The sequence below is a fragment of the Perognathus longimembris genome, chromosome 18, assembly GCF_023159225.1.
Source record: "Perognathus longimembris pacificus isolate PPM17 chromosome 18, ASM2315922v1, whole genome shotgun sequence".
Lineage (NCBI taxonomy): Eukaryota > Metazoa > Chordata > Mammalia > Rodentia > Heteromyidae > Perognathus > Perognathus longimembris.
This window is the reverse complement of record NC_063178.1, coordinates 28,326,515-28,351,928: the sequence shown is the minus strand read 5'-3', so window position 1 is coordinate 28,351,928 and position 25,414 is coordinate 28,326,515. Positions and strand designations below refer to the sequence as shown.

Here is a 25,414-nt window from a genome sequence, read left to right as displayed (position 1 = left end):
CATATGAATATCTAATATCTGTATGCTGTTTCTCTGGGACTACAATTGAATAAGCACATTCCTAGGTAATACATCAGAAGGTAAAATGAAAACATGAATGCAGCTTCTATTAGAACTTGGTATATAGCAAGTTTGCTTATGCTCATTAGACAGAGCAAGGACTGTGATCAGGCCTGTTCATGGGACAGAGAAGTATTTTCTTACTACAGAAATCTTGGCAATTGCAAAGGATGTAGAATGTTTTTATAAGACAAGGAGCTTATAATGAATACCCTAATACAGTTGACCACTTCTACGTGTTGGCTCACAAATAAAAATCATACAACTTGCCCTGATCCATTGTTCTGAATTGATATTGAATGTTCACTGATGGTTATCTTAGACTTATAAGAAAACTAAGGAGGTAAACTAAATTTCCCCAGCTATATAAAAAGCAGAATGCTGTATCCATGAGGTAATAATGTCGACCATGGACGTTATACAGCTAATCAAATGAACTAACCCTGCGAGAGACACAACCATTTCCATTTAGAATTGTCTAGAATTAAAGCTCACAAGTGCCCTATCTGGGAATGCAAAATTAAAGGTAGGAATGAGATTTTAACTTGAAACGTTTTTGACTTTAATAACTAGGGTGTTTCCTAGCTTCATCTTTGAAAGAATTGCTGTGACCTCAGAGGCAGAAGAGATGAAAAAAAGAAAAAGAAAGGGAACATGAGTCATGATTTGAAATATGGCTTCCCCAATTATCTGGCTAAATCTGTTCAATGGCTGATGCTTTCCAGGGTGGAGGGAAAGTAGTTGCCAGAGGCTCAGTCAGAGATGTGACTTAACAGTTACAGACTATTAGGCCGAATTTTGTGGTTCAAGATTTGGAAGAAAAATAGGAAACTTTTAAAAATGTCTGACCTGTATGGCTTTAGTGTTGGTTTTATAACAAATGAAATTATGGGCTAAAACCTCAAAGCCTGTGGAAGTAATAGTTTTCATAAAGGAATTTAATGCTGTTTTGCCTAACATGAAGTATAAAAGTATCCAATGCCTAATGTATGAAACTGTAACCTCTCTGTACATCAGTTTGATAATAAAAATTTGAAAAATAAATAAATAAAACAAAAAGAAAATTAAAAAAAGTAAATAGAAGACACTTAGTAAAAATACTGCTGCTGATACTTATCCCTCACATATTTTCCCCCAAGGAGTCATGTTAACAGAGGCTATATGATATTTTTCTACTTCAGCAAATAAGACAAAAAAAATTAAATTCACGCACACTTAGACACAGAAGATGGACTCAATTTCCCAACTGTCAGTTTCTGTATTTACCTGTAACTACATTTTATAGAAAATGGGTGAAAGATACTTATTCAATGTTTATTTGTTACTATGAACCCATATTTTCTTTCCCCCATTAATCTTAGGATTAATTATATCAAAATTATCTAGTAACCCTAACTAGAATTCCACTGCCATTTTGCCTTTCCCCCTGAACATGTTCAGTTGAAAATCCTACTGGCATATCACTAGATGTTGCAAACATTTGCTCTGATTTTTCTATTACCTTTCTCGTGGTCTTGGTGCAAGACTTTTGGCCTGGTGTGGGCTTAAACCTCCATTCTCTCAATTTAAGCCTCTTCAGAAGTTAGAATTACAAGCACGAGCACTGCCATAGGTTCAAGATAAGAAAAGCATTTAAAAAGTGCTGATCATTATTGTATACACAGAAACTAAAATACTGCATAATATGTTGTATCATTGTGTTATAAATCATATCCAAAGAGTAACTATGTTGTCGGTAAAACTGTATCTTCTCCAATACAGACCTAACAAAGTCACTTTACTATTACCATATGGAATGTATTTCTTTTTTTTACCTTGAAGTTTAAGTGATTGTATTAAATGCTATAGGAAATATAAACCTTGTAAACCTTTAGTATTTCAGATTAAAATGTATTTCTCAACACTAGAAATCACAGGAAAACCTAGATAGAGACAGAACTCTATGCCTATTAGGCACCAAAATGTATCAAAGGTTAAAGCTATTAAGATACTGGATTTTTTCCATATAAGTATCAATGTGAGAATAGCTGGAGAGAGTAAAATCTGTAGAAAACAAGCTAGAAAATCAGCCTTATCAAATAAAAGATTATATTCATGTAACAGGAACTCTGTCCTATTTGAATCCATGAATTCACAGAGCTAGCTAAGAACACAGAGTCCATCTGGAGCTTGCACATCAATTTAGAAAGTCCTGCCTGTGACAGGTGTGCAGGTGGTTGGTTTTCCCTGTGGCTTAGCGATGCGGAAGGAGATCAGATGAAGCCAGACTCCTCTCTGCTTCTTATGGAGTGCAAACTTTTGTCATTTGCATTTCACCTTTGCAATTTTTGTTTCATCTGAAAGATTTCATCAGCTTCTTCTGTCTTCCTTTTGCCTTTGTTTGTTTATAAAGGTAAATTGATCATCACCTCCATTCACACTTTTATTCTAAGGAATTATGTCATGAAAGACAACCATAAGTTTTGCAATGGGCTAAATGTGTTCTAGATAAATTCTTACATTGAAATGAAATTTTAATCTTCTCTGAAATGGTGTTTGGAAATGAGGCCTTGGGGATATAGATAGATCTAGATTAGATCATAAGGTAGCTCCCCTATGATAAGGATAGTATCTTTACAAAATGTGGAAAAGGAGATTGCTGTCTTTTTCGTGAAGCCCTGTGGGACATAGTTAGGAAAAGAATTCTTACTGCTGAGAGAAAATAACAAAGCTGGGAAACTGGTGCTCTCCAACTTGACACTTCACTATGAAGTTACCGCCTGCGAGATAATGTCATACTGCTGGAAAAACCAGGAAATAGATCAATGGACCAGAAGAGAGAGTGAAGAAATAGAGCTAGGTGATCTGAACAGAAGAACAAAGGTAAAGCAAGGGAAGAAAGAGACTTTTCAACAAATGGTTGTAGAACAATGGACATCCCATGTGAAAAATGAATTCAGATACAGCTACTTCCACCCTTTATAAAATTTAACTCAACCTGAGTCATAGACTGAAAGGAAAAACACTACTAAGAATCTCCCTGATGACAACACGAGAGAAAATCAAGCTGACCAGAAGATAAATGTAAATACAACACTGAAAGCAATGACATCATCACTAAAAAAAATTTCACTGTGAACGACACCAGATAGGGAATAGGAAAAGTCACAGACTTAGAAAAGGTGTTTGTGAAATACATATCTAATAAAAGACTGCAATGCACAAAAACAAAGTACTCCTAAATTCAATCATTAAGGAAATGAAAATTGGATTGATAACTCTTAAGAGGAATCCTATCATAGACATAAAATCAAAAAATAAATATATGAAGACATGTTCAGCATTATAGTTACTAAAAAAATGCAAATTCGGAAACCAGTAAGATATACTATACTTTTTAAATGGCCGAAATTCAAAATGCTGACACCCACAAAACCTAACAAGGCAAGGTGCTCTCATTCTTTTCAGGTAAGAGTGACATGGAGTACAGCCATTTTGAAAGAGGTCCCAACTTTCTCATAAAATTAGACATATTCTTACCATAGCTCCAGGCACTATGAGTCTTACCAGTTACTCAACTGAGTTGAAAATATCCATGCAAAAAACCTGAGAATAAATAACTATAGACAATTAGAAGCCTTTTTTTTCATAAACACCAAAACCTGTAAGAAGCTGACATCCTTCAGTAAGAGAATGGATAAATAAAGCGTGGTGCCCTTGGAGAATGGAATATAATTCCTTAATTTAAAATTGAAGAGCTCTCAAGCCAGGAAAAGACATGGAATAAACTTGTGTTTATATTGTTAAATGAATAAAATGGCTAATATGGAAAGACTGCAGGCTATATGATTCCAACAATATGATATTCTAGAAGAGACAAAGGTATGCATTTAGGGAAAAAATGAAAACTTAAAGTGGAGCCAGGAAGCTCCTTGTGATGGATAACAGAATGGCAAACACCTGTCTCTATACATTTGCTATTATCTCATAAATGTATAACATCAAGAGTGAAGTGCAGCTAGGGGATATAATTCAGCTGATAATGATGTGTCTATGCAGGTTGCCTTGCTTGTGACAAATGGGCCACCCTGATGTAGGGTGCTCCAGTGGCAGAGGCTATGTGAACACTGGCATGCATGGTACTTGAGCACTCTGTACCTCCCAGTTGAATTTTTTTGTGAACCTGGAATGTCTCTAAAAAAAAGGCAGAGCCTGCTAATGAAAATGTTATTTTTAGTATATGTATTTTTCCGTTACTGTCAAGGTGATGTCCAGATCGTTACATATGTCAAGTATATTCTTTTTCGAACAGTGTCATTCCTTCCTTCACTCTCTCCCTCTTTTTCCAACCCAGCCACACCCACAAGTTGTATGGTTCATTTCCAACACAGTGTCTAATGAGTACCACTGCTTCATCGTTCAGCCTTTATCCCACCCTTTCTGTGCCTGGCTACTTACTCATCCCAAAATAAGCAAGACAAAATGTAGAGAAAACAAAACAACAACAAAGAAAAAAGAAAACCTCTTGTTTCCATTTCTTCTATTTTATTTTGATAAATGTTACTTTTTATGATAATATGCATGTAGCTACTGAGCCTTTGTGATCATCTAAGAATATCCATTCCTTTGGTCTCAACTGTGTGAATGTCTAGAGACCTGTATAATTTATTATGTCCTCCTGTATTTTTTGTCCTTTACCATCTATTGTGTTTACTTTTAGATTTATAGGCACATTCTTAAAAGAGACTGACATTAGCAAAATGGGTATTACCAAGATTTCCTTCCCCCAGGGTGATAGCATATAGCAGCAGTAGATGGACAAACTGCCCTTGTGAAGAATTCAGAAATCAGCTAAGGGATTCCTGAGCACCCTGCCCTTCCCTCCCTTGCCCCTCCCCCCAGCACAAAGATATGTACATCAAAGGCAGTGGGGAAATTTCTGATACCATTCAACTGAGTCCCTTTCTACCATGAAGTTCGATGTCATTAGGAGAAAAATCTCAACTCATAGCTTCTCTCTGGGAAGAGCAAGGCAAAGGTGGCACATATGCCCAGTATTCTAACCATCAGACTGTTTTCTAAAAGTTGATCTGAAAGACATATGGGATTGGAGTAACTGAGAGCAAAAAGATACACAAATGGACAACATTGCAAAACACATGCAACATTACCAATTACAAGGGAATAGTAAATCAAACCAGCCATAAAAATCTCACCTCCTACACTTTAGTATGTCTATGAACAAAAGAATAGAAAATAACCAGTGTTGGTAAGGATACTTACAAATCTTAAGTATTCTTGATAGGGTGTAAAATGGTGTGGGAACTATGGAAAGAAGCATGGTGGTTCTACAGAAACAAAAAGAAAAGAGATAGCAGTGATCTGCTTTTATTATAACCAGAGAAATTCAAAGGAGGAGCCATGTATGTTGCACATTTATGTTTGTGGCAGCATTATTCACAATGGTTAAGTGGGAGAACAACTGTTTATTCACCTGCAGACAGGTGAATAAACAAGGACAATGTGTGATAAATATACTGCAGCTTTATTAAGTAAATTCCATAACATGCTACTGAAGGGACCCTATAAACAGAATATTTGCTTTCTTCTAAAACATGCATTGAAATCCTGATCCTTAAGGTGGTTGTATAGACTGGGAGTCTTTGGGAGATAATTTGGTCATAAAGGTGGGCAATGCATAAAAGGACTCAGGGCCTTTATAAAATGACAGGAGAAAACTTGATTTTTCTCTTTCTTGTGTCCACCAAGTAGGAATCCAAAGAGAAAATATTCTTATGCAAACCAGGAAGTGACCCCTTACCTGACACCAATCTCCTAACTCCTTCATCTGGAACTTTGTTGCCTACAAAACTGGAGAAATAAATGGTTGCTATTTTAGCTCCAGCCGGACATAATTTATTATAATGGCCTGGACTAAGACAGAGGATTAACTGGGAGAACATTATGCTAAGCCAAATCAAGCACTCACCAGAAGGACAAATACTGAATGTTTCAATTCATGACAAAACTAAAGTTGTCAAAACTATTGAAACATAGAAAAGTGGTCAACAAGGGCCAAGGAGAGGATATTATTCGCAAATTTAGAATTCCAATTCTGCACAATGAAGAAGTTTTAAAGATTCTGTTGCCTCGTCGTGAATATGCTCAACCCTTCTAAATTGTACACTAAAAATAAATGGTTATGATGGTAAATGTGATTTTATGTGGGATTTGGAAACATGAAAATAATAATTTGAAATATTATTGGAAAATACACACTGGTACCACTCTGGTATTTTGCTAAGGGTTATTTCTGGATTCATGATAAAGGAGTGTATATAAAGGTTTTCTTTCTTGTTGAGTGCCACCTGTAATCATAGCTACTCAGGAGGCTGAGATCTTAGGATCGTAGTGCAAAATCAGCCCTGCCAGGAAAGTCTGTGAGATTATCTCCATTAAACTACCAAAAAAGCTGGAAGTATAGCTGTGGTTCTAGTGGTAGAACACTAACCTTGAGCAAAAGAGAGAGAGAGAGAGAGAGACAGAGAGAGACAGACAGAGACAGAGACAGAGACAGAGACACAGAGAGACAGAGAGAAAGAGACAGAGACAGAGAGAGAGAGATTTGAAGTGAATAAAATCTTTATTTCTGCAGTGGAAATACCACTGAACACAATTTACAAAATCAGTGACATGCATCTCACTGGGCTTCTGTTTTGACCTCAAAAGAGAATTTAAAACCCCAGTAAATTTTTCAGCTAAAAATAAAATTAGAGGCTGGGGATATGGCCTAGTGGCAAGAGTGCTTGCCTTGTATACATGAGGCCCTGGGTTCGATTCCCCAGCACCACATATACAGAAAACGTCCAGAAGTGGCGCTGTGGCTCAAGTGGCAGAGTGCTAGCCTTGAGCAAAAAAGGAGCCAGGGACAGTGCTCAGGCCCTGAGTTCAAGGCCCAGGACTGGCCAAAATAAATAAATAAATAAAATAAAATTAGAAACATATAAATAATATGTGTCTTAATGCATATAATTGTGCAATGTGTTTTTCACAATTCCATGAAAGAATTTTCTCTAAAATGTTAGAACGTGGGTTTTCATTACATTAGTCATTTGTGGATTTGTTTTTAAACACTTTGAGGGGGTATTGTTTACAAGGAAACATGTTCCTTGTCTAGGTGACCTATATGAATGCATTCTAGACATTGAATATTTGGCAGGTTTTAGCAATCCATCATATATTGCCGCTCCTCCCATGGGGTCTATTCCAGTACCCCAGTGCATGCTTCAAACCTCAAAGTATGAAATCTTGTAATACTGTTTATTCATATTTTAGTAGATTTTATTGCTATTATAAAGGTGACATACAACAGGGTTATCGTTCATAAGTCAGGTAATGAGTATGTCTCTTTTTGTACAATGTCACCCCTTTCCTCACAGTTTTTCACTGTTGTTTCTTCTCATAGGTTTGTATAGTTCCTTTCCAACACAGTGTGTAATTCTTCTAACAGACATGGATAATGTTCTTACATCAGCGAAATGAATGTTTCATCATACTGCCTTATGGTCATATTAGAGTTATGGTCTCAGTTGTTCAAGATCTTTCCATGAAGACTTTCATTTTGAATCTCATTTACCATTTCAATCTTGAGTATTTGAGGATATGTGAAACACAGATGAGCAGATGTTAGATTCTTTGCAGGAATGGAAGAACAAAGTGTATGAACCCAGTGGACTAACAGGTTCTTGCAGCCTTGACTGGTTCCTAATGATACTCTGTCTTGTTCCCGCTAACTTTCCAAACCTTGAATTGGGCCTTCTGTTCATTGATGTACTCCAAAAGGATTTTCCATCAAATAATTTCCATCTACATCTTACCTATTTTTATTTTCTTAATTGAATTACTTTTAATTAGTTGTACAAAAGAGCTACTATTTAATGAAGCAGATTATGAATACAATGCCTCTTGATCACCATTTTCACCCCTCTTCACACATACCTTTTCTTTTACTTTTCTTAAATTTTGTAGTATATACCATGAGTTATTGACTGCATTCTCCCCCCATCTTCCTTTCATTCGTCTACACTCTTTCTCCTTGGCCTCAGCCCCACTCTTGCAGATAGCTCTTTTAGGGTGCTTATTTACCTGTTTTATGATGAAAAATATTCAGAGGCCTCTTGCCTTTGTTAAGACCAACACCTCCATTTTAAGTGTTTACACTTACTTTGGTGAATTGAACAAATGCTATCAAGCATTCCTTCATAATATTGCATACAAGGCATATTTAGAACCACCTGCTTTGTAAAATATGTAAAGCAATGGAAAATCTGTTAAATGATGCCTATTACTTATTATCTAGGTAATTTGCCAGTGGATATCCCAACTCCATCAAAACCTTCGGTTCCAGTTACATTACCTCCACATAATTGCTCAGACAATGAATTTGTCTGCAGGTTGGATGGTCACTGTGTTGGAAAAATTCAGACGTGTGACTTCAGGTATGACTGCCCTGACAAATCAGACGAATTATCCTGTGGTAAGTCAACTCCTACAATTTTAACTATAGCCCCCAATGCATAAGGAAACACTAATATAACATCTAATGTCATAGCATTTATTTTTCAGTACAGCTTAAGATAATTTCTCGTTGTCAGAGGTATTTGTATAGAACTTACGGTAGAAAAAGAAACATCCATTTTTACATCAGGCTCAGTAAAAGATAAGTGTCTTTAGATTAATGTTGTAGTTTCAAAATTACTGCTTTTATGAGCTATATTTTACTCTCAGTCTCTGACTACCTCTTTGTCTATCCTTTTCCTGTTTACCACTTAGCAAATAGGAACTATTTGGGAAGTATTTTAGTATATTCAAATCAGGTTAATTCTTTAGTTTGCCATTGCCCAAATGCACAAAGTTAATCAAATATGCAGAGTTTAGAACAAGACAAATTTTAACAGAGATGAAACCATCAATGCTCATGCTACTAGTACCTATTGGTACTAATTCATAACTTTTGGAAAATTCATAGCAAATTATTTAATTTGAAAGATAACTGCTTATCTAAAAATGAAGATTGAGAAGAAAACAAAATTTGTATGAATGGTAATGTTCTTTATCATAAGGAAAAAAATCTTTCTCTTGTTCTGTACTGTTTCTATTGAGTAGTATCTTATCTTATATTTCCAGTACCTTTATAGTATTCCGAGTTGAGAATATATCAATAAACTGGTGATAGGCCAGGCTTGTGGTCCTAGCTACTCAAGAGGCTGAGATCCAGAGGATAACAGTTTCAGGCCAGTCTGGGAAGAAAAATCTAAGGAACTTTATCTCAAAAAGAACCAGCAATGCGGGGATATAGGGGAGAAGGAGGAAAGGGGTCATACTCATCAAGATGCATTATACTCATAAACTTACAGCTTGAATTGTAACCCCTTTGTACAATTACTTAAAGATAATAAAATATAATTTAAAATTTTAAGTAATCAGTAGAAAGCTGAGCTGGAGGCATGGCTCAAGTGATAGAACATCAGCCAGGAGAATAAGTTTGAGTATGGTGAAACTCTTAGCTGTTTTTATCAGCCTGGTTAAGAAAATTTAAAGGTCAATAATACAGTAAAGTTTATCCTTATTTTTCTTATTCCATAAGAATCAATTTTGAACATACAAATATACCACAAAGTAACAGTCTAATGTAGATCAAACAATAGTAAAATCAAAGCTGTCTCACTCCATGAATGAAAGGAAGCTGTCATTAGCTTAAGTTAGCAAGAAATCTGTGCTATGCAGTGTAAATGATCAATGATGCAAGTGGAGTAGCATTCAGACTTTCTACTAGGATATTACTAAAAGATCACATATAATGTGTAATATTGGTAATAAGTTTACATAAAACCCAACTGATTATGCTTACTGAGTATCTATAGTAAATATTGAATTTCTTCTTAATTCATCTTTGCCATTTTAGTAATGTCACTTATGATTAGATGAGATGTTTCGGTAAGTCCTTTAAATGACATGAGTGAAAGTTTATGTTAAACTATCATATTTAAATCACTGCAAATATTTTCTATTTTGAATAAATATCATTACATTATTAACCAACTATATAACTTCCTTTTTCCTTTTCCATTTCTTTATAAGATGAAATATTACTCTAAGTTGCTTTATATCCTGCAGATTAATACTTCTAACTGGTTTTTTAAATTGTGATAACAACACTCAAAATGGGATCTACCTTCTTAGATTTAGGCAGCCTATTTGTATATGCGTGTGAGTGGTGGGATGGAGTTTGAACCTCCTACCTGCTAGGCAGCTGGCTCTACCACTTGAAAGATACCTCAGCCCTTTTGTTTTGGACTTTTGTTTGTGAAACAGTCTTTCCTGGTTCACATCCTCCTTGTGATCCTTCTGTCTTCTAAGCAGCTGGGACAACAGGCATTCACCACACTGCCTGTAAAAAGCTGATAACATACCAAACTAAAAAGCACTTTTTACAATAGCAGATTTTTTTTCTCAGATTTTGCTTGAATCTATAGATCCAGTTTTCTGAACGGCAGAGGTGTCTATCATCAGTGTCAATGACATTCAAAAGCTGGAGAAAACACACACACACACACACACACACACAAATTGACCTGAATTTTATATTTGTACTCTGATATTGGAGTAGTCAGGATAGATGAATGTATACATGCAGAGAATTTGTGGGGAGAGGGAGACAGAGAAAGCAGAAGATTGGGAAAGAGATAGAACTTGAAAGTATTTTCACACCAAAATCACTGGACTTAACGATTTATGAGTTCTTTGATACTCGAATGCAATCATTACAAAAATTTAAAAATATTTCAAGAAAACAGCTGACATGTTGGTTACTGTATATTGTATTGCTTTGAGACTTTTAAAAAATAATTTGGTCAGTTGTGGGCCTTGAACTCTGGGCCTGGGTGCTGTCCCTGAGCTCTTCAGCTTAAGGCTAGTGCTCTACGACTTGAGCCATAGCACCACTTATTGCATTGCTTTGAAATTAAGTAATTTGGAGTTACACCGACCCTTGCAAAGACTGAGTCAAAGTCAAGTTGTGTAATATGACTGTGGGCAAAGGGCAACAGGCTTGTCAGAGCTCAAAGGTCATGCAGGCACCAGAAGTGTTGATTGAGACAATACTGGTAACACATCTCATGTTGCTGCTTTAGTAGCTAATTCACATTTCACCCTTTGTGTGAACACGTTGTTACTATGTGCCTTCATTCTTATATTTCATTTACTGTAGAAATTTGAGTAAAACAAAAATCTTGGATTTTTAGGGGAAACTCTGTAGATCTAAAATATTCTTAAATACTTATAAAATTACAATTAAAAAATCAAGACTAAGAAAATTCTTTGGAATTAAGAATTCTCATTTAGTTTTGACATATTGATTGTGATTAATCCAATTTTTTTGTTTGTTCTATTCAAGTTACAGACGTTTGCACATTTGAAAAAGGTAACCTTTGTAAATGGTACTGGCCAGTCTCTGCAAATATATTTCAAGACTCAAATACCTTCAGGTGGGGACTTGGTAGTGGAGAAAGTATTCATCTTGGAGAGGAAAAGCACAGGCCATCAGTAGATCATACAAAGTAAGTGACCACATATTGTCAATATATCTTTTAGAAAATGGTTATCCAGCAGTTCCTAATAGCTTACCCCACCCTCTTTATCCTAGACCAGTGCTATAGTAAAGATAAAATTTTAAATTAAGGAATGAGCAGGGTGAATGTGTTCTCTCTTACAGTAAGTAAATAAATAAATGTTTGCTTCCCCAACGGCATAGAAAACAGAAAAATGTTTGAGCAAATAAAAATAATATATAATACCACCAACTCCTTTGCAATCACTGTAAATATTTTGCTTTTTTTTACATGAACACATTTTTATTATATATATATATATATATATATATATATATATATATATACATATGTGAATGTACATTTATGCTGGGGTAGAATTCCTGGAGCCATTTGATAAATCTATGTTTACTTTTTTCAATGATAATTACTTATTGTCAAAGTGATGTACAGGAAATATTTTTTTAATTACCTGTCCTCCCTACTCTTGCTTACACCCCTTTCTTTCTGTTCCTCTTTTCTCCATGTCTTACTTATCCTTGCCTATATCTTCTGTTCTATAACTTTATCTCTTCTGTTCCCCTTTCATCTTCTCATTCTCATGCGTTCGTGTTTATTAGAACCATACAAACACAAGTTGGTTTCCAGATTTTTTTCATAGATCTAGGAATACAATTTTCTACTTGGTGATAAATCATGTATTCAATTTATTTTCAAACAAATTTCCATTTTGTTGTAAGGACATATTTTACTAATCTGCTCCCAACTGGTAGACTTCCAAGTTCATTTAATTTGATTCTAATATTATAAAGTTTCAAGAAAGAAAATACTGTGATACCTACAACCTGAGAAATAGTAGAGAAAAGTGAATGAAGTAATTTTTCGTCTCATAAGGAGACCTGAATCAGTTAATAAATGTAAAGCATTTATAAATGTACCACACTTGTAAGCATTTGCATCTCCTATGGTAACAAATGCTATAAGGAAAAATGGAAAGCAAATGTGGATTCATGAGTGATAGAACACTTTGGAAATGCCCTGAGATGACTATCTCCTAGAGAAGCACAGAAGAACAGACAGGGCAAGGGAGCACAGGAGTAAGAATGACTCACAGAGGGGGATGTGCAAGATCAAAGTACATGATGTACAGGTATGGCACATAAACTCCATTCTGTGCATGACTTAATATACATTAATTTAAAAAGAAAAACAGTTTGAGCAAGATCAAAGTACGTGATGTACAGGTATGGCACATAAACTCCATTCTGTGCATGACTTAATATACATTAATTTAAAAAGAAAAACAGTTTGACCTTAAGCTTCTAGATCACAGAAAAGCACTATGACAAATTAATAAATCTTTTAATTGAAAAGCAAGGAGAAAGAATATATTAGTATTGACTAAAGTGAATGTACAATTCTGCAAAGTTTACACAATAAAACCTACAAAACAATTATAATAACCTTTGCCAATATTAGTTGCTGATTTTCCTCCTTCCATCTCTCACATACATATTCATTTTTCTCTGGCTCCATTTTACCTTGTGCTTCCCTTGTTTTTCTATAAAAGTTCTCTAACCAATGTTTCCTCAGGCTTCCATCCTATGAATTATTGTGATTTAGGATTTAGTTTCTCCATTTTCTTGTTTTTGGTTTTTGGGTTTTTGTTTTGTTTTGTTTTGTTTTGCCAGTCCTGGGGCTTGGACTCAGGGCCTGAGCACTGTCCCTGGCCTCTTTTTGCTCAAGGCTAGCACTCTACCACTTGAGCCACAGCACCACCTCTGGCCTTTTCTATATATGTGCTGTTGAGAAATCAAACCCAGGGCTTCATGTATACAAGGCAAGCACTCTTGCTACTAGGTTATATTCCCAGCCACTTGGTTATGATTTTTTAGACTTATTTTTCGAGGGTTCAATAGGTCCTATCTTTTTTTTTCTGATTCATTTTCCACATTGTTGGAGTGTTGAAGTCCTGGAAGGTGTCATCCTTCCTCCTTTCCTTCTGATGGTTTCAGGCAAATATTGTTGCAGGTAACAAAAGGAATCCCTGTTTACGTTACACAGGATTTCTTCACAATCTTAATGACTTTCATTCCCCTCTTGACAGAGAAGGCCTTGTTCCCAGATTCTAGGCTACAGCTTCAAAGGAAGCTAATGATATTTGTGCTATGCATTCCCAATGCCTTGCTCAAAATAGCCTCGTGCTCAAGGAGAGACACAGTATCTTTAGAAAGCAGTTATTTTCTTTCAGCTGAAGTTTTTTCTTCTGGATTTTCTTGACTTTTTGTTGTCATTGTATTTCTTCCATTAAGATGTTTTTGATTGTTTGTTTTACCATTATTTAAATATTAGCTGTGTAGCAGACCAAAGAATATAGAGTAGCGGGTGGAAATAATTGTTTTGATCATATATTGTCAGTTGGCAAGTCATGTCTTAAAATTTCTATGTACAGTTTTTTTAATGCTACTAATGCACAATGAAGCAAAGGATAATCCTAGGAAGTTTTTGTGGCTTAAGCAAATGAACCACATCTCATTCATTATTCATATTAACATAAGGAAAAGGCAGACTAGAACGTTGCATGTAAATTGTGCAAACATAATGAGAAATGCATCTGTGTGTGTGTGTGTGTGTGTGTGTGTGTCATTCAGTCCCCCTCAGCACTATATAAATAATGAATGTTAATTTTTAAAATATACCCTTAAAATGGACCAAATATCCCCATCTATGGAATTCAGTACTAATCCTAGTTCAATTTTCCAAATTATTGGTTTATTTCTTAATATTTAGAGGAGAAATTTGCTAATTAGGAAATGTTTTCTTTCTCTTGTGTCTAACTCTGGAATCCTTGCTCCACATTTTAAAATCTGCTGTTTCTGAAAGAGTTTTCCAGATCAGTTCTGAAAATAAAACAAGATAAATTCTAATTATTTCTTTCTCTTAGCTTTTTACTCTTTCAACCTCTTGTTCAGGATAAGGGAGAGTTCACTCATGAGCAAGTACAAGAAAAAAAATCTCATCAATATATTTCAACATATTTCCTCACTTCAAACATTTAATGGGACATTAAGAAGTCTAGAATAGTCATGGTATGAAAGGGGTTTGTAGGGGAGATACTGTTGTGTAGATAAAACCTACACAAAGTTTAAAATGTGTTTTGTTTTTTCATTGTGAAAATGAATTGACATAAGCCAAATCAAGTGAAGTCTTAAGTGACATACTACATTTTTATCATTTAATTTTAATTCAGGGGATTAGACATTGTACATTCGAAGGGAGCTCTATGACATAAAATTAAGGTTGTATCTTTATTTTTTGTTCAACTGCAGGAGACAAAACCATTATGTACAGTTGATTCACTCAAATCTCTCTTCCTCCCTCTCTTTTCAGATCTCCTAATGAATTAGAAAAATCAACTTTTCTTATTCAGTTTTTTTTGTATGTATGTGTGTGCCTGTCCTAGGGCTCTAACTAAGGGTCTTGTCACTGCCCCTGAGCTTTTTTTGCTCAAGTCTAATGCTCTATCACTTGAGCCACAGCTCCATTTCCACCTTTTCTGATAATTAATTGGAGATAAGAATTGCATTGACTTCCTTGCCCAGGATAGTTTTGAACCATGATCTTCAGATCACAGCCTTTTGAGTTGCTAGGATTATAGGCGTGAGCCTCCTGTGCCTCGTCAGTCATCTTATCTTTTGGGGACAGGCAAATACAGCACCAAACTCGTGATTGGATTTTTCTATCTGGCCAATTAGGGACTAGCTGAAAGTACATAACATGTTGTTTTTCATAAAATTTAATTGATGAATGACATGATTTTTTTTCTAAAATTTAATTAATGAATTTTGTCCTTAAATATAATCCAATGAAATAAAGAATTAGATATCATTTGATGAAAATATCACTAGTTGTAATCTGCATGATTTTTTTGAGATTTGAACTGGAAAATTTCTGTATTCTTTATGATATGTAATGAAAGAAAAGATGTAGTAGAAAGGTTCTTTTCTTACTAGTTTTGAAAATGAGTCATAATCTGGTTTATAAAAAGAAGATAGAAGAATGGAAAAACAAGCAAAGGCAGAGGGGAATGGATTGGTACCCATTTGTGCTCCAGAAACTACCAAGGAAGTGGCAAAATAGTAGTTCTTCTCAGACGAAAGTATAAAAATATATAATTTGTTTAACATTGAATCAAATATTGGATCATTTACCATCTGAGATTTAAGTTTCATTCAAATTTAAATGTGTTTTGACCTCAAAATTTTGTATTTGGAGGTACAAAATCAGGTTAATTGATAAAAATCTCTTGGTTCACCAATGCTAATATAATCTGTATGTTGGTTTATAGTTGAGCACCATAAATGATATGAATGTTTTTATATCATAATAAGTCCTCTAAGTCCATTTTATTTGACTAAATACCCATAATATTTCTTAGGGATTAAGTTTACCACATTTCACCATTCATGTAGACTGTCTAGTAGAATATGAATGTGCACATATATACATATATAATCTTTATACATATTCAAGTGTATATTCTGAAACATTTTTATCAAAATCTCTTGAAATGGAGTCGTGAATCTGTATGTTGCGTTTCCTTAACTGTTCTAGAACTTTATCTCTTTTGCCTTTCAATATAGGAAGTGGGGAAGACATTGCTAAAAGAGATTTCCACCTGCTAATCCCAATTTTTTCAGAGTTTAATTTATAACAATGTAGTGACTAATTTTTTCAGAACCAAATGTTTCAAAATAACAGACAGTTTTTCTATGATAGTTGCTTTGAAAGTGAAATCAAATTTGTTTATTGTAATTGAGAAATAGTTGAGGAATCACTTTGTCTTGAATCATTCCGTAAAGCAGGTAGTTTGGAGGCACAAGCTAGATCATTCTTATGTCATTAATTTTATTGTGCCTAACTTTTTTTCCCCTTCAAAATGTTTAGCAAACATGTTCTTTTTACTTCTTGAATTCTAATCAGAATGACTTTGTCTTCCTGTTGGGTTGAAATCAGCAAATGCACCAATCTTCTTGATTACCTAGAGATAACAGATATGCTTTACTTAAAAAAATTCTTTGGATCTTAGGACTTGATTATAGATGCTAGAGAAACATTTAGATATGAAATATCACACTTGAGATTGCTATGCAAATACAATTTCTTAACTGTGTTGCTTGTTTGAAAGTGTGAGGTATTGAGAGTTTTCCTTTTATTTTATGACCATGGATCATTGGTTTTCAGGTAAAACCAAGGGATGTTCCCCACTGTTAGGCTTGCACCTGTTTCTATGTTTTATATTTGTACCAACTTGACATTTTTGTTACCTAAAAGCCACATAAATAACACAAAGTATATATATATATATATATATATATATATATACTTTGTGTTATTTATATATATATACATATATATACATATATATACATATATGTATTATGTATCTATCTATCTATCTATCTGTGATCCAACATTGTATATATTCTATATTTAGTGTTGGAGGAAAGCTTCTATAAACTGAAAATAACATAACAAAAGCAATTTTAAAAGGTATAGTCCTTTAGACATTTCACATTAGAGATTGCTCTTCCAGAGCCTTCTTTGGATATTTTATAGACCAATTAGATGTCTTTTTTTTATGGTTCTAGGGTTTGAATTAAGGTCTAACCTTGAGCTTGCTAATGGTGGTGCTCTACCAACTAAGCCGCCCCTAGATTGGTTTTTGTTGATTATTTGTCACAAAATAATCATAAACATACTAGTCATAGAAATGTAGTTTCTGCTATTTTGATAATAAAAACTGTGAATTCAGTATAATGGAGCCACAGTCAAGGTATCCATGGGGTTATTCTCTTTCAAGATTTTTGGAGAGATCTGTTCCTTGCCTTTTCCAACTTGTTGGCCACTGACATTCCTGGATTAGCAGCCATGTTGTCCTAATTTCTGCCTTTTACTCCTTGCTTTATGATAAATTCTGTCTGCTTTTCGCTAATTCTCACATGTATGATTACATAGAATCCCCTCAAATAACTTAGGATAACTTCCTTGTCTTAACCTTGTTCATTTAATCATCTCTGCATATGCCTTTGCCATATAAAGTAAGTTACACATTTTAAGGTTTAGAATCTGATAACTTTGGTAGCAATTGTTTATTTTATTCTAAATGTTCCATTTATGGAATCACATAACATTACTTTTAATTCCTTGAAATAGCATCCATTAGCTGTGTAGATTTAAGGGGTGATCCAAACACTTTGTACTCTATTCTTTGATCCGATAAAAAATGTTTGGAAAAAAAGATCACGGGAGTACATATTTTATATGGTTACTGTAAGTTCTAAAGTATTATATGCAAATTAACTTTTTGTAAGTTGTGGTTATATATGAAATACAAGATGAAAAGAAGTGCTTTGAATGATTGTTTTTACTGTGTGTAGAAAAGGCTGAGAAAGAAAGAAATTTGGGAGGAAGAAATTAGTTGGACTTTATTCAGTAGTTTTTCCTTCCTCACACAAACTAGAGAGAAACAAAACGTTTGAAAACTAAAGAATTTGGTTGTCTCTCTACATTTCAAATTTCAAGAAGTTAGAAGCAATGCTATTTGTATAACTATGGGTCAATAAACGAATTATAATCTACTTCAAGTTAACAATATTGGTGTTCCCAGGCTGTAGAAAAAACTTGTATAATGTTGAACCTGGGTAACTGCAGTCGAAATCAGGACACGGGGGATGCAAGGCGAGTGAACCAATGCACACTTTATTCCAAGAGGGCCAGGGTTTATATAGGGATAGAAACCAATTTTACAATTACAGGGTAAAAGATCAATACAGCATGACATTTGTCTCAAATACAGAAGTGGAGGAAATTTCCTATTGTGAGGGCAGGAACTTGATACAATGCCTTTCTAATTACAGGAGGTAGTGACTACAAAGATTGTTGATATCAAAGCAAGGAATTGTATACAACCTAGGTAGAACTATAATTATCTACTAGCTACTATCTCAATCTTGACTTCTCCAAGTACTTGTGAAAATAACAGTGAGGAGACTTTTCTGTTTATAGTGAGAATCTAACATTAAAGGCAGCTGGTCAAGCAAGTCTCCTCAGGGAGACTTGCTAAGTAGGGGGAAAAAGGAGATTCTCACAACAACTGGTGGCTTCCTTTGGCCCACAAACACCAGAAACTCCTTACTGGGAATGTGTTCCCAAGGGCCTATTAGTGTGCTAATGAGGCATCGGAGTAACCGTGCCAGGGCTAAATTTTTCCACTGGTTGGAGACTTTAATTCTCCAACAATTCCCCCTTTTTTATTAATTTTCCACAGCCGCTTCTCTAGAAAGTTTAAGGGCAGTTAGTAAAACATCAGAGGAATTATTCCTAGTGAAACGCTTCATTATAGCTATGATGGAACAATATCCTAAGAAAAAGACACATAACATAAGTATCAAGGCAATAGAGGCACTTCCAACACTATGGGTAATACTTTGCCACCACCCCCTAGGGTCTAGTCCTTCTAAGGTCTGAGCTAGTCCTTGGGCTATATCATCAATAGAAGAGGCATCTGGCAATTCCTTTTGAAAAGCTTCAAAAACCTCCCTGTACAAGCTTTGTTCACTTAACGTACCATTTAGTAGGGCTCCATCTATAAGCATTTGTATATCATTCCATTCACATTCAGAGGCATTATATTTATAAGGTGTTACACAGACATGACTAGAATTCCAATCGCAAGTCAAAAACAATCGTTGCTGTAAAGCCAGATATTTCTGTCCAAGCCAAAACACTCCTCCTTTAACAGCTTCTATCTCATCTTGAAGGTGGGCATTTATTTCCAGCTGATGTTGTCACAGATTGTGGGAGTCCTGGTGCCACTGCACCATAAAGTCATGAGTTTGTACAGATTGTCGCAATGCGGCTCCGGATACTGCTGCAGTTGTAGCAATGGCAATCAGTCCAACGAGTCTTGCAATAATCAGTCCAATGGCACGACGACTCCTCCTCAGAAGCCGCTTGAAAAACTGCATTACCAATCCTTGTACAGGTCCTCCAGCCCAGGGACGATGCATGCGAACAGGAACCCAAAGGGAGTTGCGCTGGGTTAAAATCATGATCCTATCTTGACTAAAATTAAAGGTGACATTGTTATTCAAGCAAGTATACAATTTACAATTTATGCAGGTAATGGCATTCTTAGTTATGTTTATGGGGCCGACCATCAGTACTTGTGGAAAATGAACACAAGCAGAGATATTATAGGTCTTTACAACTGTGAAGTTGTAGGAGGCCGAGGATCCTTTAGTTCCTGAGTAAGTTCCATTGGCCAGCAATACAGGAGCCAGAGAAGCTGCCAATTTCCAGAGATGACGTTGTGGAGGAAATAGCCTGTCTCCATGGGCGAGAGCAGGCCGGGGGTCACCAAAGCCTGCTCCAAACCACCCTAAAAGCTGTTTAGGAGACATGGCATTGGACATGTTCATAGTTAAAGTAGGGTCACAAGATGGGTTATATTCAGTGCAGTTTTGCAACCACACACCAAAAGGTCCCCAATCATACCAAGTATGTTGGGATGTATTCCAAATAGTCGGAAAAATTCCTCGACAATTTTCCCAACGTCTTTCAGTAAAGTTCAGGTTCAGGTAAGTAAAATTGTCACATTTAGGCAGGCCAGCAGGGCTAGGATAATTATCTAATTTATAGGTATGAGATCCCGCAGACCAGGAAGACAGTCTAATCAGCCGAGTTCTACTGGAGTTATATGAACCTCCATGCTGAATTCAATATTGATATCTAAAAGGGTAACATGGGGAACGGCCTTGACAGATAGCTTTAGAGAACTGAGAATAAGAGAAGTTAAATGATCTTTCCTCTTCCATAGGAAAGACTGGAATGCCAGACCCATAGGGGGAGAGAGTAAATTAGTAATAGATGTAAAAGAGACAGGGGCTTTTGTCCATAAGTATGGACATAAAGGAGGGTTAGAAATATAGGCCCAATACATTACCTCTGATGTAGCCCCTACAGGTTACCAGTGCACGCCTGTCCATTAGAATGGCCTTATCACTTGGATGAGAATGTTTCACCCCCTTGATGGACAGAGGGGTGTTTGTTGCTGGATCCACTGGAGCAGGTGCTAGAAAGATAGGCTATCTTCTGTAGAAACATAAGCATACCCTCGCCCCTGGGTTAACAACTCCCCGGGGACCCAATCTAGCCCAACCCCCAATCTAATCCAAACTGGCTGGGGTTTGTTTTGCATAGGCAGAGCTAGGAAGTGTTGCTCAGCTCTTGCTAAAACATATCCTTGAGACAAATTTAAAAAGTTAAGGACAAATAGTGCTTCTGCAATAACGGCTCGGGCTGTTTTATAAATACTTTTCATAGAAGTTGCATATCCCTCAGTACTATCCATACTCCCCCTCTTTAGTTTTTTAATTTGTGTTTTTAATGTATAATGAGCTCTTTCTACTATACCTTGACCTTGAGGATTGTATTCAATTCCTGTAACATGAAAAATGTTATGAAATTCTAAAAATTTTCGTACTTGTTTACTGGAATAAGCTGGTGCATTGTCAGTTTTTATTTGAGAAGGAATCCCCATGACTGCGAATGTTTCTAGTAAATGTTGAATGACATGAGTCCCTTTTTCCCCTGGTAGAGGTGTTGCCCAAATAAAAGAAGAATGTGTATCAATGGATACATGCACATATTGTAAGCGGCCAAATTCAGGGATGTGTGTTACATCCATTTGCCAAATTTTATTAGGAGCAGTTCCTGACGTGTCAATTAATTTTTGAGGGCTACATAAATCCGAATCTCCTTGAAGAACGGAAAATAGGTTAGGAATTCTGGGAATTCCTAAGGAAGGGCAAAGCCAATTGATGTCCCTAGTAACTTTTGAAAAATATTAAGAGTTTTGAACTCTTTAGTACGAATTTTTATTAATTGGGGGGTAATTACTTGTCTTCTAACTAAATATCCCAGATACTTAAATGGTTCTTCTGTTTAAATGAATTTTATCAGGGGCAATTATTAAATTATACTGTTGAAAGTCTAAAGGCAAAATTTGTAACAAATTTGATACAATATTTTTATCAGGTGCAGCAAATAATAAATCATTTTATTGAAAACCTGTAAAACAAACTGGAGTAGTAATTAAACAATCATCTTGATAGCCATCGTTTTCCTATATCCAACTTAAAACAAACATTTTAAATTTTATATCTCAGAATACATTTTTGATCTCAAGTCTTTTACCAAGCCTGGTTGTATTAAAAGAAATCTGGAGCCTAGGTATCACCCATTGCTTCATGCTGCTTGTTTTTCACTTCCAAATTTCTTATCTAGAAAGGCATTCTAAAACCTTTTAAAGTAGAGGCTTTCACACCTTTACCTCAGCCTGTATTTGCATAGAAAAACTGAAGCCCAGGGGGCACATTGCCTCCTGGTTGTCTGCTTTAAAAGAGCCAATTTCCTATATACAGAGAGTTAATGAAAGTTGTGTACTTCTATCCCCCATTAGTTTATATACTTTGAAATATTTACCTGATTATATGTGACTTAAGATAGTTAATCTTACTGTTACAGTACAGTTTACACTTAAAAAATTTAGTACCCGATTCATTAAAGTGATACCCAAAACAATTGTAACAAGAGTACACTTAGCAGTGTGCCCCAGAATTATAACCAAGAGATTTCAGAGTTAGCATATTTGCCTTTTTGATACATCCAAATTGCAAACCTGTACAGAAATCGAGTTATATCAGGTAAATAAACTTTTAACTCTCCTTTAAGATATTCCAATTTTAATCCATCCTAAGGGGCAGTTTTAGAAGTATCAGTCAAATCATACATTTTACCCTGAGGTTTCCAATGTTTATACCTGAAAACAAAAGAAATAAAAGAAAGGCCTCCATTGGCCTGTCCTATAGAATGGGCCTATCTCCATCCTACTCCTCAGAGCTTGATGAACTGCCTTGGGGCCAGCTTGCCCTCTCCCACTATGAATGGACGCCACCCTACGGCTGTCCCATCACGTGGATCGGCTAAACTGCACTTTTGTCAGTTTACCCCTCACTACTGAGGATAGGTTCAAGGGCCCATGCTAAGTATTTATTTATTTATTTATTTATAACCATGAATTAAAGAATTTTTAACTATAGTTCCTTTTAAAATAAATAATCCTTTAAAGCTTTTGGTAATGCCCAAATTCGATGATCTTTTGAAGTTTAAAGTTAAACTAACCTATTTTTACATCATACATTTTTAATCTTGAACACATTCACACCCACATACATTTGTGCGCGCGCACACACACATACATACATTCACATATGTAGGTATTAATGTAAACAGAACTTAAAAGCAGTCCAAACAACTATCAGCCGTACATTTTTTAGTGGCAAAAGGTATATTTTTCAATCTTACTCTTGTAATGACCAAAACTTAAAACAAAACCTTTAATGAATGATTTTAGCATTGTTTAGTCTTATTTGCTAGGGCCTATTAGTTTTAGCAAAGTATCTTAGCATACTAAACACTGGAGATAACTGGGTTGGGGTCCCCTGGAGTATTACTGAGTCCACCTAGCACTTGACTCTTAGTGTTTACTCTCAGGCTAAGATTAGCCTAGCCAGCTGTTTGAACTCAGCTCTTAGTAGCCTGTGCTTTTTCTGCCTTCTTGCAGGAGACACAGTACCTAGTAAATGTTTTGCCCATAGACATGTAAATGGACAACAGAAATAAGGGAAACAAAAGTTTATGTTTAAAACTGGTGCCAATCTCAAAGACAAAACTAGTCAAGACAAAACAGAACATAGAAACAGAGGCTTTTACGCCTTGGATGGCATGTCCAGCGTCCACAAGCTGCCAGCCAGAGTGATGGAAAGTCCATAGGGCCCTGAAAATTCTCAGGGGGATCCTCCCCAGTGGAGATTTCCATCCCCTGGCAATCAACCTGCCGAGGCCGCCCACCAGAGGACTTTTTTCCCAATTTAGCACTCCACACGAAACACAACTAATCAAACAAGGACAAAGACACATGAAACATGTAGCGCAGGCACAAATTAAAAGTGCAATTGCAGTAAAAATTCTCTTGAGAAGTAAAAGAAAAATCACTAGTCCTTCCCCAATTCCAGGCTGATGGACTAAAACAGGGAGTGTCAGCTCCCCTGCTAGTGCCTGGTTGTAAAGTAAAGATGATGGGGAAGCCTCCTTCACTGGAAGGGAGCCATGAGACGGCCCTGTATTACAGCTGTCCTAAATTGAGTGAATCTGGTCAATATCTTGATAATGACGGGCTGTGCCACACCTCTGGTTGGAGGGGGTTCAATGACAGGAAAAGTTTGATAGCAAGAGAGAGAAGCAGAACCATAGGACTTAGATTAATTAAAGTAAAAGTGGGCTCCGCGGCCGCAATTATTTGTTCTTGACTTTCACCTTCCTGACTGCCCCTGGCAGATCGAAAGAGCATCTGTAGCACTTTGACTGCACTGCTGAGCTGCCTAAATTAGCATCATTCTCTGAAGGAGTATAGGTAGAGGCTGAAGGCTTATTTGATGTTAATTTTTCTTTAACAAAACTGACAGGAGATAGTTCAGGTGTTGCCATGTCTTTTAGCTCCTGCCCAATTTGAGTTTTTACCTCCCCGGACAAATTATAAGCCTTCATAGCTTTTTCCACATCAGCCTCTGGCTCAGCAGCTGATGTTATGATAGCATCAGGAGACATCATGCTCACGGCTGTATGTATTAATGCCCAAACAGACCAAAATGTAACTGGAACCTTGTCTCCACACCGATATTCATTTTCCATATTATTCTCTACTCGTTCCCAGACTTCTAAATCTAAAGTATCTCCCTCTGGGAACCATACATTATACTCCACTACCTGTACACACTCATCTCTTTGTGAACACGAGACCATAGCTCCGTCCCGTTTTAATACATGGTGGATAAAATTAGAAAATGGAGTTGGTTTAGCTTGTCCCATAACCCCGTAATTTTTTAAGAATAGGAGCTCACCACACAGATCCCTTGTCTCCTGTGAATTACACACAGATCCCTTGTCTCCTGTGAATTAAAAATATCTCTCACCTCACTCGAGAGCTCGGCAGTTCCGCAATCTCCTGTGGATCAATTGTCAGGTCCCTGGGTCCGGACGCCAGATGTTGAACCTGGGTAACTACAGTCGAAATCAGGACACGGGGGATGCAAGGCGAGTGAACCAATGCACACTTTATTCCAAGAGGGCCAGGGTTTATATAGGGATAGAAACCAATTTTACAATTACAGGGTAAAAGATCAATACAGCATGACATTTGTCTCAAATACAGAAGTGGAGGAAATTTCCTATTGTGAGGGCAGGAACTTGATACAATGCCTTTCTAATTACAGGAGGTAGTGACTACAAAGATTGTTGATATCAAAGCAAGGAATTGTATACAACCTAGGTAGAACTATAATTATCTACTAGCTACTATCTCAATCTTGACTTCTCCAAGTACTTGTGAAAATAACAGTGAGGAGACTTTTCTGTTTATAGTGAGAATCTAACATTAAAGGCAGCTGGTCAAGCAAGTCTCCTCAGGGAGACTTGCTAAGTAGGGGGAAAAAGGAGATTCTCACAACAACTGGTGGCTTCCTTTGGCCCACAAACACCAGAAACTCCTTACTGGGAATGTGTTCCCAAGGGCCTATTAGTGTGCTAATGAGGCATCGGAGTAACCGTGCCGGGGCTAAATTTTTCCACTGGTTGGAGACTTT

At 36.1% G+C, this 25,414-nt stretch overlaps 1 protein-coding gene across 1 annotated transcript in view; it reads left to right on the top strand.

The window, feature by feature from the left end:
* Malrd1 (MAM and LDL receptor class A domain containing 1) overlaps positions 1-25,414 on the top strand; it is a 475,502-nt gene that overhangs the window by 167,655 nt on the left and 282,433 nt on the right. The window contains exons 20-21 of the mRNA XM_048367779.1: positions 8,399-8,575; positions 11,495-11,657. Coding sequence (XP_048223736.1) covers positions 8,399-8,575; positions 11,495-11,657 — 340 coding nt within the window. The remainder of the gene's footprint in view (positions 1-8,398; positions 8,576-11,494; positions 11,658-25,414) is intronic.